At 36.3% G+C, this 13,532-nt stretch overlaps 5 protein-coding genes across 5 annotated transcripts in view; 2 read left to right on the plus strand and 3 right to left on the minus strand.

The window, feature by feature from the left end:
• Positions 1-4,492, minus strand: part of LOC129565250 (bacchus) — a 10,932-nt gene extending 6,440 nt beyond the window's left edge. The window contains exon 1 of the mRNA XM_055439909.1: positions 3,979-4,492. Within this exon, the coding sequence (XP_055295884.1) occupies positions 3,979-4,080 (102 nt within the window). The 5' untranslated portion in view covers positions 4,081-4,492. The remainder of the gene's footprint in view (positions 1-3,978) is intronic.
• Positions 4,493-5,983: 1,491 nt separating this feature from the next.
• LOC129565251 (60S ribosomal protein L44) lies at positions 5,984-6,974 on the plus strand. Its single transcript, XM_055439911.1, has 3 exons — positions 5,984-6,132; positions 6,443-6,616; positions 6,705-6,974. The coding sequence occupies exons 1-3, from the start codon at positions 6,130-6,132 to the stop codon at positions 6,840-6,842; spliced, it is 315 nt and encodes a 104-aa protein (XP_055295886.1). The 5' UTR covers positions 5,984-6,129; the 3' UTR covers positions 6,843-6,974.
• Positions 6,975-7,345: 371 nt separating this feature from the next.
• On the minus strand, positions 7,346-8,758 carry LOC129565248 (WASH complex subunit 3). Its single transcript, XM_055439907.1, has 4 exons — positions 8,315-8,758; positions 8,031-8,195; positions 7,637-7,959; positions 7,346-7,571 (listed from the first exon to the last, which is right to left on the minus strand). Exons 1-4 carry the CDS (start codon positions 8,369-8,371, stop codon positions 7,517-7,519), a joined length of 600 nt encoding a protein of 199 aa, XP_055295882.1. The 5' UTR covers positions 8,372-8,758; the 3' UTR covers positions 7,346-7,516.
• Positions 8,759-9,004: 246 nt separating this feature from the next.
• LOC129565246 (general transcription factor IIH subunit 3) lies at positions 9,005-10,776 on the plus strand. The gene is made up of 6 exons (XM_055439905.1): positions 9,005-9,158; positions 9,239-9,422; positions 9,492-9,936; positions 10,083-10,218; positions 10,312-10,348; positions 10,429-10,776. Exons 1-6 carry the CDS (start codon positions 9,152-9,154, stop codon positions 10,490-10,492), a joined length of 873 nt encoding a protein of 290 aa, XP_055295880.1. The 5' UTR covers positions 9,005-9,151; the 3' UTR covers positions 10,493-10,776.
• A 71-nt stretch (positions 10,777-10,847) lies between these two features.
• Positions 10,848-13,455, minus strand: LOC129565249 (glia maturation factor gamma). Its single transcript, XM_055439908.1, has 3 exons — positions 13,053-13,455; positions 12,876-12,966; positions 10,848-12,740 (listed from the first exon to the last, which is right to left on the minus strand). Exons 1-3 carry the CDS (start codon positions 13,053-13,055, stop codon positions 12,418-12,420), a joined length of 417 nt encoding a protein of 138 aa, XP_055295883.1. The 5' UTR covers positions 13,056-13,455; the 3' UTR covers positions 10,848-12,417.
• Positions 13,456-13,532: the final 77 nt, after the last annotated feature.

Here is a 13,532-nt window from a genome sequence, read left to right on the forward strand (position 1 = left end):
GACTCAGTTGTCGCATTGTGAGTGTGTGTGTGTGTGTTTGCGCGCTGTGTGCTTCTATATATGAAAATGGACTACGAAAAGAAAACGATGAACACACGGTGCAAAGAACATATCGATGGATGCGTGTGCTCTTGCTCTTCAGCTCAATTCTATACAAAAAATTTGCCATGTTCGTTTTTTTTACATCAGTTTTTTTTCTTCTTCTTTTGGATATTTTGTATGTTATAATCGACTGTGTGTTTGCTTGCACCGGGGAGTGTGTATGCTCTGCAGACATAATGCGCGTTGCAAAGCGCGTCTTTTACACGATATGCCTATTTATTATACGGTCTGTTCTAGACATAGATTTACATTTCAGCATACAGAGACTATTGTAGTTTTGCTAATTTGCGTGGGTTATTGGTTGAATGGTAAATTCCACATTGAGCGAATCGACTTCAAATCCAATGAATGCGAGAAAATAAATGTCGATTATGCTCTCGGTGACCAAGAAAAGCGAAAGAAAAAAGAAAATCACTGAATTTGATTAATGGAAAATTTTCGGGATTCCATTTTCAGGGTTTATATTTTCTTTTCTGCTGTTGTTTGCGTTTGTGACAGGGGTTGGATACATTGTATAAAACGGCCTTCGGATGGTGTGTGTGCGCCATGATGTAAAGAAGCGTAAAATTTATTTGGTACGCACGTAGCGTCGGTTGTAAAGTTGAACGAAAAGACCCATAAAAATGTACAGTAAACGCTCGATATGACGATCTTTGGCGCGGGATTCATAAACACCACACCATAGTATTGTGTATGGTGAAGAGAGAAAGGCCAACAATGTTCAAACGAAGAGATGAAATGTGAATTACTGAGTGTGGTTTAGCTGCGCTCTCCCTCTTCACTGGTGCTTGTGTGTACGTGAGTGACAGAGAGGGAGAGCGAGTGTATAGAGTGGCCGTAATATACGAACAAAAATAACAAAACAACAGAAATGTCTACAACCGAAACCGAAATGAGTGAGCTGAGCCGAATGTATGGGACTCGGTATGAAAATGAAAAATAAGCGAATGGTAGCAGCAACAGCAACGGCATAACAAGAAAAAGAAGAAGAAGAAAGAGGAAAAAAAGTGGAAAAAGCGCACACTGCTCTTTTGTAATATACGAATAGTGTATGCGGTGGCTCTGTACAGTGTATTGCGTGTACGAAAGCGTATATATACGGACTGTGTGTAGAGAGCGAGCATTTATTGATGTGCTTCCAGTATATCTGCTTTTTCGATGGGTTCACAGCAATATACAAAGCATACTCTGTGTTATAATACGTAACATAGTCCCGTATCTACATCGAATAAGGTACACACGAGAGCGGGAGATACTGTGTGGCGTAGTATTCAATGAGAATGAAGCCAATGTGTTTTTTTTCTTTCCACTCTCTCGTTGTGTCTCTCTTTTCGTTCGTTCATTTCGTTCGGTCGACGTTGTCGCTGCTGTTGCTGCTATCGTAACCGTTGAATGAGAGATAGGCAGAGAGGACGCGTGGAAAAAAACGTTGAAAAGGGATCGCACAAGCAATATCAAGCATAAGCCCAGCAGAGAAAAACCGAACACACAAAATCCATAGCAGATTGAATTTATTAAAGCGAAATAAATGAACATAAGCACAAAAGTGATGAGCAAATGCGAATATGTGAATGCAAGAGAGAGCATTACACATCGAGCACCTTCGGGAGAATTTTATATATATATATATATAATGCCGTTTATTTGCTTGCTGTCAGATAGAGAGAGAGAGAGAGAGAGAGAGAGAGAGAGAGAGAGAGAGAAACGTGAATTGATGACGCTTCCACTTTGATGCCATCCCTTTCGCTCCATTTTTATTACTGCGATTATATATATATAGATATTTTGTAGTTAATTTTTTTTCTCAACACTCTTCGTATACATATACAAATATGCCGTTTGTTTTCATTACAATAATGTCGCCTACTGGCTTTTTTTCCCTCTTCTTTCAAATGTATCGACGGCCAATGAAATAACAGACAAAAAAACATGTCCAATCTCAATCAAACTGAAGAACAAATTCAAATATTCAATCTACTACTTCATACAATTCAAATGTCATGCATTCATTTATTTAAAGCGCGTCGTCTGCGAAACTCGATGTTGTTGTTATTTTTTCAGCGTTTTTTTTTTGTGAATAATAAACGGTAATTTGCGTCAGAAATAATTTGGCGAGATTTATCGGAAAAAAAAGTTTTCCATTGAAAAATTTGACGCTGCGAAAAAAAGTGGGAAAGCCACACTCGGTGTGTGTGTGTGTGTATGTATGTATAGATTTGACACAAGCCATGAGCACGCTGTTTAAACTGTCTATCATTATACTCGGCGACGCCATATTGGATTTTTGCTCTTGAGATGGATTGAATGTGTTTGCTGGTTGGCTTGTGTTCATTTTTTCTTTTTTTCTTTTCTGGAATACACCAATAACCCAAGGTCGGATTGCATATTTGGATGATGATAAATTAGGTGAAATGTCCATCAAAAAATTATTTCAACCAAAAAATGGCTGACATTCCGTATTTTGCGATGAATCATGTGAAAAATACACGATGAACAAGATAGTAAAAAAAATCAATAAAGACTTGTTCGTAGATATTCTAGTTTTCCGGTATGCGTTTGAGAGCAAACACACACGGGACCGAGAGAAAGAGAGTAAAAAGAAAAGAGAGAGAGAGAGAGAGAGAGCCAAAGAGAAGCGGCTTGTGATATTTTAGTCGCCATTGTTTCGCGCGTTGGTTCATACACACTACCACACATACACGCTTCAATACACACGCTCGCATGTATACACTCACATACACACATACCACGCATCCATCCAATACAAAGTTGAAGAGAGCGCGTCATATTCAATTTTGCATTGAATTCTATGCGAAACATCGAAAAATTATCAATCATTATTTTAACGAATTCGATTTTTTTTTCTCGGTCGCTCTCTCTCTCTCTCCGCTGTTTTTTCGATTCGATGTAAACTAATTATGAGCTTGTGTACGATTTAATTATGAAATGGTTGTTGGGCCGAAGGAAAACTTAAATGCCATTTGCGAACAATGGCCATGTTCATTGGAGAGAAAGAGTGAGTGAGAGAGAGAGAGAGAGAGACAAGCGAGCGAAAGGAAAAAAAATAGCAACAAAAGTAGTATCAACAATAACACACAGTAATCTATTCTTTACACATTTTTCGCTACTTGTTTGCCATTTAATCTTGTCGACGTTCGCGTTCGAAACGACCGCATTAGCGGCGGCGGTACTGACAACAATGTCAATGAAAGAGTATATTGAGGAGAAGAAAAAAAAATATGTGTGTGTATATACTATATGAAAATTAGGTGCGCGCGTTAAAGATATGAGAAAAAACGCATCGTTAATATACGAAGAGAGAATGAGAGAAAACAAGCGAGAATAAGAGCAAGAGCGTATGAATTTGAGCAGAAAAAAAAATCACATAATTAACAACAAACAACAAACTTAAGATTTGACTTTTTTGCCTATCATATTATACTACTTTTATACAGCGCTTGTGATATGAAGTACCGACGCGTGAAAATATACATTGTATGAAGAAGAAAAAAAAAAACTTTTTTTTTCCGCTCAATCTGATTTTTTCTTCATGTTTGTCATCTAAGGGATGTGTTCAAATAAATCTTCAATGTTCGCGCTGAGATAAAATGCTTTCGGATCATGTTCGAACGATTCGAATCAATGTGATGGAAACGGAGCGAGAGAGCGACAGTAAAAAAGAGAACAATAACCTTACTATGCGAACTGTATGTATCTATGTATATGTGTGAGTGTGACTTTTTTTCTTCATCATCTCTCCTCTTGTGGAGCAAACATTTTCGGAGCGCGAAAAATATCTATGCTAATATGACAACGAACGGAAAAAAAATGGCTTTTCGCTTGAAAAAAAAATTAATTAATTTTCTTTGTACTTACTTCTGCCGGCCGTTTTGTGGCTTTAATTTCCTTTGATTCTTCCTTTTCGTTTTCAGCAACGACTTCTGGAACGGCGAATTCACTGTTTTCTGTTGCACTCATTTTGTTTTTGTTTGGTTGTATGTCGCTTAAATCAAAAAATTTTAATTAAGACAAGAATTCCTTGTAGCGTTTGTGGATGAACTCGAAGTTTCGATTGATCGGTACTAAGAAGAAAGTACGATTTCAATTTGGAAATGTAAAAAGTGACGATTTTTGGATTGAGAAAAAAAAATGTGTTTGATTTTTTTTTTCTTCAAAAAAATTTCTAAGTCGTTTTTAAGAGACGAAGAGGTATTTTCCATGCGATGTTGACTCGTTGAGAACTGATACACAACTGGCTACTGACTTCGATTGATGAGTATAAGCTAGCTAGATGGCGCGTCATTTTGAAATGTTCTTCTTTTACGATAGGCCGATCTGAATTTTGGTCGTTTTCCATGGAAAACCCATCAATTGGCAGCGTTAAAAAAATCCAAACTGAAAAGAAAAATTAATGCGGCAATTTTTGCATTAAAATTTTGCGGATGGACGGTATTTTTGTTTAAAATTTCAATTAATTCGGTCTATCAAAAGAGGGTTTCGTGAGTTTATTTAGCGGTTGTATGTGTTGGTTTCGTGAGTTCATTTGAATTGTTGTATCGGCAAAAGTGCCGGATATGTATGTGTTGATGCGTGGCTTGGGTGTATGCGTCCCGTAAATGCGATAGTGTTGCTTGCAAAGCCAAGCGGCTTTTCGTCATTTATGCGTGTGTTTGTGTGTGTATGGCACAGCATTCATTGATTGGTCCCCATGTATTTGTGGGAAAAAAGGATGCTGAGCCCATGGAACTGAGAGAAAATGTGTGTGCGTATTTTTTTTTTCTTCTTTCGTTCGTTTTCTGTTCCGTCGAATCACCTATTTTTGGTTTTTCCTCCAGGACAAAAATTAATTTTCAAATGGCATGGCCCGAAGTAATTGACAGAAATCATAATTTTAAATGAAACATTTCATGCAACGATTTTCGTTTCGTTTGGTTTATTTACGAAACAAAAACAAATCACGCTTTACTCTCCCATTACAATCTATTAATCATAGCGCATAATATTTATTCATTGTTTATTCATTCTACAATCGCATCCAAACGTCGATTTCAAACGAATCGACCATGAAGCACTCAATTGATTGGTTGAATCATCTTTATTTCATTACATCGTTTACATTTTTTTCGGTTGTTTTTCGCTTTCCGTTCGTAGCGGTTTCACACATTTCCATTTGGATAACCGTAATTTTCGCCAAGGAGACAAACACTCGAATTGCAAGCGATTTTCGCAAATCGTGTGTACGCGCGCTGTGCTGAGTGTATCGTCGTTGTTGTCACGCCGTAACGCGGTCAATAAAATCTGGAAAACGCGGAACATGCTTGAATATTTTATTTGAGCGCCAAATCATTCTCGCATCGGTTGCTCTTTCTTCTTTGGCCTTAAATGGTATACGCTATGGCACAAAGAATGGCATTCATTCTTCAAACTTCCATCATTTCGACTTTGTCGACGACAAAATTCTAGTTTATTTGTTTTGCTGTCCATCAAGTGACACGATTCTTAAACACATAATAACGATAAGAAACATTTCAATGTTTATTTGATGATAGTTAAGGTTGAAAATAAGCGCTTGGGAAATGAAATGCGTGTATTTCACAGTCGAATAAAATTGCAGTTGCCAGCAATTGTCATGTTTAAACATCCATTCATAAGCCAATCGGAGCAAGCATGTTTAGAATCAACGGGAGCCGAGTGTAAGAGCGAGCATCGCATCACACATTTTTGCTAAGGTGAATTTCGTATCACGTATTCCAAACAACAATTTGAAGCCAATAAATCAATTCGTATTGCTTCACATTGAACCGAAGCCATTGCCTGCACACACAGACACACACACACACAGACAAACTCATCGCCGCCGAAAGTGTGCGTTCAAGCATTTGGCAAATGACATGCCGGTAAACGAGCACCGAGGCGACTAAACGCATCCATTCGCGCTCGATTTGACAGCTCAACCAAAGTGACAAGCACACAACTTCCGACAGCCTCTTTTTGATTAGTTTCATCAACGCAGAACAACCTGAAAAAATGGTAAGTGCGCAAAAATTCCGAAAAAATTCCCAATATTCTCGATCATCCGCGACAATTGATGGCTGAAATGTGTAAAACAAAACACCGTTCATCGATTTATTACAAACGTTTTGAGAAAAACCCAGAAAAAAGTGGAAAATTTTCCAGAAAATAACTTTCAACTTTGGTTGATGTAGTTCAATGTTGTTGTAATCGCTAATGTGTGTCGTGTGTTACAATTGAATGTGATCGAAAGCATTGAGAAAACGAATATTTGAATTATTTGAACAAATTACTAATTTTGGTTGCTTTTTCTCGTGTTCCATTCTAGGTGAACGTACCAAAACAACGTCGTACTTTTTGCAAAAAATGCAAGTGCCACAAATTGCACAAAGTGACACAATACAAAAAGTCGAAGGAACGTTCGGCAGCCCAGGGCCGTCGTCGTTACGACCGTAAACAACAAGGTTTTGGTGGTCAGACAAAACCAATCTTCAGAAAGAAGGTAATTTTAAGCAAATAAAAACGCGACAACTTTGTTATCATCGTCTAATTCGATTTTTTCGTTTTTTTTTTTCGTCTGGTATTTCTAGGCAAAGACAACCAAGAAAATCGTGCTCCGTATGGAATGTACTGAATGCAAGTACCGCAAACAAACCCCAATCAAACGTTGCAAGCACTTCGAATTGGGAGGTGACAAGAAACGTAAGGGACAAATGATCCAATTCTAAACGCCGTTCCATCATCCACCGGTGTGCACGTTTGTTTTGAGAATCTTGGACAAAATCCACCAGCATCTTTGTCACATTTTTGAAACAACATTATGGTTTATGCTGATAATAAAATTCATTAAAGCATTTTAAGTTGTTAAAACTTAAAAAACTTTCATACAAAAAAAATTCGGTGTGGTTTCATTTGAAAAGTGATTTCTTTTGATCATCAGTTTGAAATGTGTAGTGAAAAAATGGTTTCGATGAAGAGAAAATGTTGCTCAGTCCCAGTTAGAAAAGCACATTGTTTGACAGCTGCTTCTTGTTTAGTTAGTTTCAGTGAATGTTTCATTCCAAATCAGTGGTTTTGAAACTCATTTTTTCAATTATTTTTTGAATCCAAGTTCTAGTTGCACTTAAGTCGCAAAAAATAGTTTAGTACGAAATTTTCTGAAATTCTTCTACTTTTCGCACAACATCTCCTCTGACCACCTTCTGTCAGCTCGAAGAAAACAATGCAAATGTCCATTCTCTTAGATCTTTTTATTTGATGAAATGAATTTGAATAAAATAGGCAACTTTTCTCTAGCTTCTCTAGCTCTTCTTAAGAATAGCTTAACCAGAATATAAACAGGAATGAGTTCGTTGAACGGAATAAGATTGAGTTGAGTCGAACACATTGACTCGAAGTAATACTATTCTTCTGAGGCAACAAAGAGGATTCCGTCTTCAAAAATCCGATTGGGATCACTGAAACAATATTGAAAGATAAACTTAGCGACGAAGGAAAATTGACGATGAAACAAAATATTTACTCTAAAACATTTGGATCGAATCCTTCGTTAGCCATTTTCAGCTTGACGGCCGGTGCTGGAACACCGAACTGAAGCATTTTGAAATACTTTCGATATCGTGTATCATCACTGGCTTTTGCGCCACTCATTTGCTTATTGTCTTGCTCTTGTGCTCGGATGCTTTCAACATTTTCAGTTTCGTTAGCTTGTGATGTCGACGGTGTATCTTGAGTAGCTGCTATTGTGGTCTGAGGTTCTTGTTCTTGTTCTTGTTCTTGTGGCTTTTCGCTTTGATCATTTGACGGTGGCGGCGCTTTTGCTTGAACATCTGGTATAGAAGCCATCTAAAATTGCATTATATTTCATTACAAAAAGGTTTGTCAATCTTGAAACATTTTGCGCAACCACTGAATACCTTTGCTTCGACTATCATTAACGATGCCTCGATCTTTTGCATCTTTAATTCGAACTCAACGAATTTCGTTTCGATATTTGTCATGAATTCGTTGAGAAATGAAACCGTTGATATGATAAATTCATTAATGAATGCCACCATACGCTTTTGATCGATTGGAGGAACCTCAAAACCAAAAAAACAAACATATAACATCAACATGGCTATGGCTTCGAAACATTGTTGCATGGAATAATTTACAAATGGTTTTTGTGTCTAAAAATGCACTGATCTCGTCAATTTACCTGACTTTTGTCAACATTTTGACTCAGTATCGATAGACTATCGGGATTATCATTCATTTTTAATTTCTTTTGAGCATGTGTCGATTCGACGTCCGTACGCTTATCACAAATTTCCGAATTGCATTCGATTAGGAAATACGAAAAAAAACAACAATTCCGTACGATCTGTGGTCGTATTACATAAATTAAATTCACTATTTAAATCCAATGAATGTTGCAATAAAAAAAATTGAACGAATCAGCAGAACTTTATCTCGATTCAATCCGAAACAACGATTTCATAACAAATTTCTTCACATAGACAACTACTTTTTTCGTTCGGTTCGGCTTTTGCTTTTCTTTAAATCATATTCATTTTAAACATCAGCAAATTGCAAGTTTTCTAAACAAAGGTTCGAATTATCTTTTGTCTTATTAGTGTCTGTGGTGAGATTGGACATTTTCACACCAAATGGAATGACTGGCATTCAATCGAATATGAATGTTTTGTGTGTGAGTTCAATCCCACCGGCGTACAATTTGGGCAACATTAAAAGTGATTCGATTTTTTTGTTTGAATTTTTTTTGTTCCTTTAAATAATTTTGGAATAGTCAAAAAATTGAAAATAAAAATAAAAAAATAAGAAAAAACCAGCAAAAGAACTGCTTTTCAAACAAAATGAGTTAAACCCAACAAAAGAGCTACAACAAAAACTCAACTCACGTCGCCCTTGAACGCAGCCACTGCACTGTCAGATGAAACGAAGTAGAAACCTCTCGTTTTGAATAGAATATCTCTTGCCGCTTCAAATGACAATTGTAAACAAATGACCAACAATTAGACTTTCTCACCCAAAAATGGAAGGTAAAAACAAATTAGATTTTAATTATTATTTTTTTCTTCACTCATTGCATGGCTTAAGAATATTTGTATTTCCTTTGTAGATAACAACGACGAGAGTAGTTTGATTGTGATAATATTGGATTCGAATCCATCGCAGCGAATCATCCGGCGAAATCCGCAACATTTAACACAATGTTTAGATTCGATGTGTGTTTTTGCCAATGCACATTTGATGCAGCGCGCACAGAATAGTATTGCAGCCGTGGCCTGTCATCATCATGCAATGTAAGTCCTGCGAATCATTTTCATTCGAATTTCACAGTGTTAAAATATTAAATTTGTCTGCTCTTGTAGTGAATTTCTGTACCCATCACCGAACAGTCAAACCAAGGATATTCGCCAGATTGACGGTCAATACGAAAAGTTCACACAGGTCGAGAAGACAATCAAACTGAATTTGGCGCGTCTGGTGAATTCAGCTCCACAAATCGGACAGCAAGCTGAATCGATGCTCGCCGGTAGCATAGCCATGGCTTTGTGCTACATCGCCCGACTGCAACGTGAAAAACCGCAAGGCAGCAAATTGAATGCACGTATCCTGATGTTGACGGGCAGTTTGGAATGTGCATCACAGTATATGACCTACATGAACGTTTTTTTCACGGCTCAAAAGCAAAATGTCGTTCTTGATGTTTGCGCACTCGACGAGTCAATGACACTATTGCAACAAGGATGTGATATCACTGGCGGCCAATATCTGAAGTTACCACAAACAGAAGGCTTACTACAGTATTTACTGGTGAGTTTGAGCATTACTGATGACATTCAATGAAGTTAGCTGAATATCCTGTTCATTGGCATAATGAACTTGGATAAAATTTTGTTTGTTTAAAAACATTTTCTAAGGTTTTCTTAATTCGATTTGCCTGCTTTTCTTAATTTCAGTGGGTTTTTCTACCAGATCCAAACACTAGAAACAAATTCACTACACCACCAGCCACAAAAGTTGATTATCGTGCCGCATGCTTTTGTCATCGTGAGCTCATCGATATCGGATACGTTTGTTCCGTTTGTTTATCAAGTAAGTGTCAATTGACGACCTAATTTAAGCTTTTAATGCCTTCACTATATCTTCTCTGTTCAAACGCTGACTTTTTTCTTTTGATCCCAACAGTTTTCTGCAAATTCAGCCCGATTTGCACCACATGCCAGTAAGTGATCATGATTATTTCAATTAAAAATTGAAATGTCCTTGTAAAATTGCTAAAACTCAAATTTTGTTCCATTTCAGCACGGTGTTCAAAACGCCGGCCCCAATCACATCGAAGGCGAAAAAGAAGAAAACAAAAGCATAATATGGTTTCGATCACCAGAGTTGACTCAACAACGAAAATACAAGCATAAGCTTACTGTTAATGTAAAAATATATCCCTACCATTCTCTTAATAAAACGAAATCGATCTTAAATGAAATGATTTTTTACGGCAGAAGAAAAAAACTATTATATATATACAAAATATTGCAAGAAAAAGGAGCCAAAAAAATGTTACTTTACTGTCACCGCTTTAATTTTTATTTTTGGAGTTGCCGTAACATCGGTGAATGTAAAAGAATTGAATATAAATTAATTGAATCAGTATTTTCGAATGTTTTTTTCTACGCAAGAAAAGAGTGTTCGAAGGCCAAAAAGAAGAAAACAAACGCATAATATGGTTTCTATCATAAGAGTTTATTCAACATCGAAAATACAAGCCTAAGCTTAATGTAAAAAGGTATTTCTCTTACTCTTTCTCTGTTCATCAAACGAAAATGCATCAATTATTAATAAATTCAAGGATTTTGATTTACGTAATAATAAAAAAAACGGAATAAATGTTAAATATAAAGGTAAAAATGTAACATTTTTGGTTTGATTTGAATGTGGTAAAGAAAAAACAAACTCCCCTAATGTATGTTTTTTTTTTTAAATTTCCAATGTCATTGCGTACGATTATTCGGGAAATTCCTTTTAATCAAAATACTTGGTCATGTTATACTTGAGCATAATTGTTTGCCTTTGAATTTAGAATTAGATCCATTTCAATTTAGACTTTGACATTTTGGACTCTCTTACATATTGACTTAAAATTTGTTTCCGTTTTAATTTTTTTTTCTTTGTAATTTGTGGAATTTCCCTGAGTTTTAGTTTCATCTTACGAAAATGCGCCTTAATCATTAACAAAAAACATGAATATTGTTTCATCTTAAAAAAAATGTGTACTTTGAAAAACTGGCAAGATTGAGCGGTTTACCTTAATCCAGTCTCATCGAATATGAATATTTCATTTTCTCTTTTTTCTTTGTAAATAAAAAAAATTGTCATAAATTTCGGATTAAGCTCTTTGAAAAGCTTGATTAATCACGAAAAAATGCTTCTAAAATTCAAGAAAAAAAATGCATTTTCTGCTTCTAAGCAATCTACTGATGATCCCACTACTGATCGCTGGTGCCTCACTATTGCTCTGTTTTACTCTAAATTTTGTCTTTTTTTTTCGTTTTCAATAAATTTTTTTTTTCGCACAATTGGTCTCTAATATAATCTGAGGGGTGGGTGGTATCGAATTTGGAAGTTAAATGAATGCGCGTTACATTGACAAAAAAAAGTGTTTCAACACTTCAATGTTGACCGAAATTAATCTCATAATTTAGCCCTAGATTGAAACACATCACAGGTTTTGAAAATATCGCGTAAAAAATACTTTAAAATGGAATAACTCTACCATTTCTACGGCTACGAACAACAATCATTTTGTGTGTTTAAATCCTATGAACACCAAAGTCTGTGTGTAGAGAGTGTATTTTTCCGTTGTTGTTTATCCAACTGAGTAACCATGTTTATGATTTGGCGTTTTGTGTCGTTTACGAAAAATGCAATGCTTGGTTTCAGTGTATCATTGCGATGTCATGGGATTGGAATTGCAGAAACTTGTTCCTGCAACTGGTTTGTTGTTGTTGTTGTTGTTGCTGCTCATTTCATTGTCACATGGGTGGTTCAATCAAGTGTGCATTCTAAACTGAGTAATTATTATAATAGGCCATGACCATCACAAAAGTTGACGAACCGCGACGGAATTAATTGTTACTGTCTTTCTAATTCATCTATACATATATATATCTCTCTCTCTCTACGTGTCTATGTTTTTGTGTTTTCTGTTTTTTCTGTCTGTTTGATTGTTGTTTAATTTGTGCAAAAGTAATAATACGTATTGAAATTGTATCGGCTCTGGCTCTATCGGTTGATTTAGCGTTGTAATTTTTCGCGTAGCCAATCCTCGGTGAGTTCATCCAATTCACGTACTTCATAGACGCGCGTTAGGTCAGCCTCACGTTGTAATGCACGCTTCGATCCAGCATACATGATTTGTAGCTCCATTTGGCTGTCGCGCGGTGTGTAAAATATGAAACACATTGGGTATGAAATGCGTTTGTCGTCATGTACCATTTTATAGCTGTAGACAATGTAGCGCGGCTGGTGGCCGGGTAATTGCTCTTGCAATTCGTCCACAGAAATCTCGTCGAGCAATTCATCAACGCAAACCAATTGCTTCTCGCGATCCACTTTTACTATACAATTAAAGAAGAAATTAAATTGAAAAGGAATGGTTAAAATGAAAACAAAACAGATTTTGCTTCAGGGCCGCTACAAAAAAAACATTCCATTAACAAATGACAGATACTATAAATAGAATATCTACTTACGAATTAATGCACAGTTTGCACAGTCTTTGCGGAAGCGGAATTTACGCAGTTCGTCTTTCACCTCTGGGCTAATGTCACAAATCGCGTCACTCTGCAATTGCAAAAATCAAAAAAAAAAAATTAGAACCAATTTATGTGACACCATTATCTAATGCAAGACGAAACAAATAGCATTACCATTATGGCGATGTTTTTTTTTCTCTTTCACTTCCTTGTTATGTTAACACAGAAAAAAAATGACTCAGAACTGTTTATCACGTCGGTGCTATATCGAAAATGTTTTCGTTGCAAGAAAAAAAAAATTCCAATATGTATCACGATTTCAACAAATCTATTTATGGTTTAAAATTCGATAGTAAAACTTTCTCGTCTGGCGATTCGATACACACTCTGGAGTTGGACAATACGAACAACGAGAAGCGTAAACGTCAATTATATACACTTTCGTTCACATTAGCCAACGATGTGAACTTCAGCACAATGCAAAGCAATGAATCAGATTTGGTATATGTTTTCGTTGTTGTTTCTCCTTCTCCCTAACCAATAAACACGCCGCTGTGATTGGAAAACAACAAAACCATATGTACGAGGCAAATATGCTCTCCGTTTCACATTGATTACCAATAGTCATCTCTTTCATATCCACTGGAGTATAAC

Source organism: Sitodiplosis mosellana, unplaced genomic scaffold (assembly GCF_009176505.1).
Source record: "Sitodiplosis mosellana isolate CC-2019 unplaced genomic scaffold, AAFC_SMos_1.0 Smas_scaffold_2, whole genome shotgun sequence".
Lineage (NCBI taxonomy): Eukaryota > Metazoa > Arthropoda > Insecta > Diptera > Cecidomyiidae > Sitodiplosis > Sitodiplosis mosellana.

Excerpts from the sequence above, each read along its gene's own strand:
- LOC129565251 (XM_055439911.1), top strand. Across the intron at positions 6,617-6,704 it reads AACCAATCTTCAGAAAGAAG|GCAAAGACAACCAAGAAAAT; the intron begins GTAATTTTAAGC and ends TGGTATTTCTAG.
- LOC129565248 (XM_055439907.1), bottom strand. The coding sequence starts at position 8,371 with ATGAATGATAATCCCGATAGTCTATCGATACTGAGTCAAAATGTTGAC. Across the intron at positions 7,960-8,030 it reads TAATGATAGTCGAAGCAAAG|ATGGCTTCTATACCAGATGT; the intron begins GTATTCAGTGGT and ends ATGCAATTTTAG. Across the intron at positions 7,572-7,636 it reads TTCGATCCAAATGTTTTAGA|TGATCCCAATCGGATTTTTG; the intron begins GTAAATATTTTG and ends ATATTGTTTCAG.
- LOC129565246 (XM_055439905.1), top strand. Across the intron at positions 9,937-10,082 it reads GCTTACTACAGTATTTACTG|TGGGTTTTTCTACCAGATCC; the intron begins GTGAGTTTGAGC and ends TCTTAATTTCAG. Across the intron at positions 10,349-10,428 it reads CCGATTTGCACCACATGCCA|CACGGTGTTCAAAACGCCGG; the intron begins GTAAGTGATCAT and ends GTTCCATTTCAG.
- LOC129565249 (XM_055439908.1), bottom strand. Across the intron at positions 12,741-12,875 it reads TGCAAACTGTGCATTAATTC|TAAAAGTGGATCGCGAGAAG; the intron begins GTAAGTAGATAT and ends TTAATTGTATAG.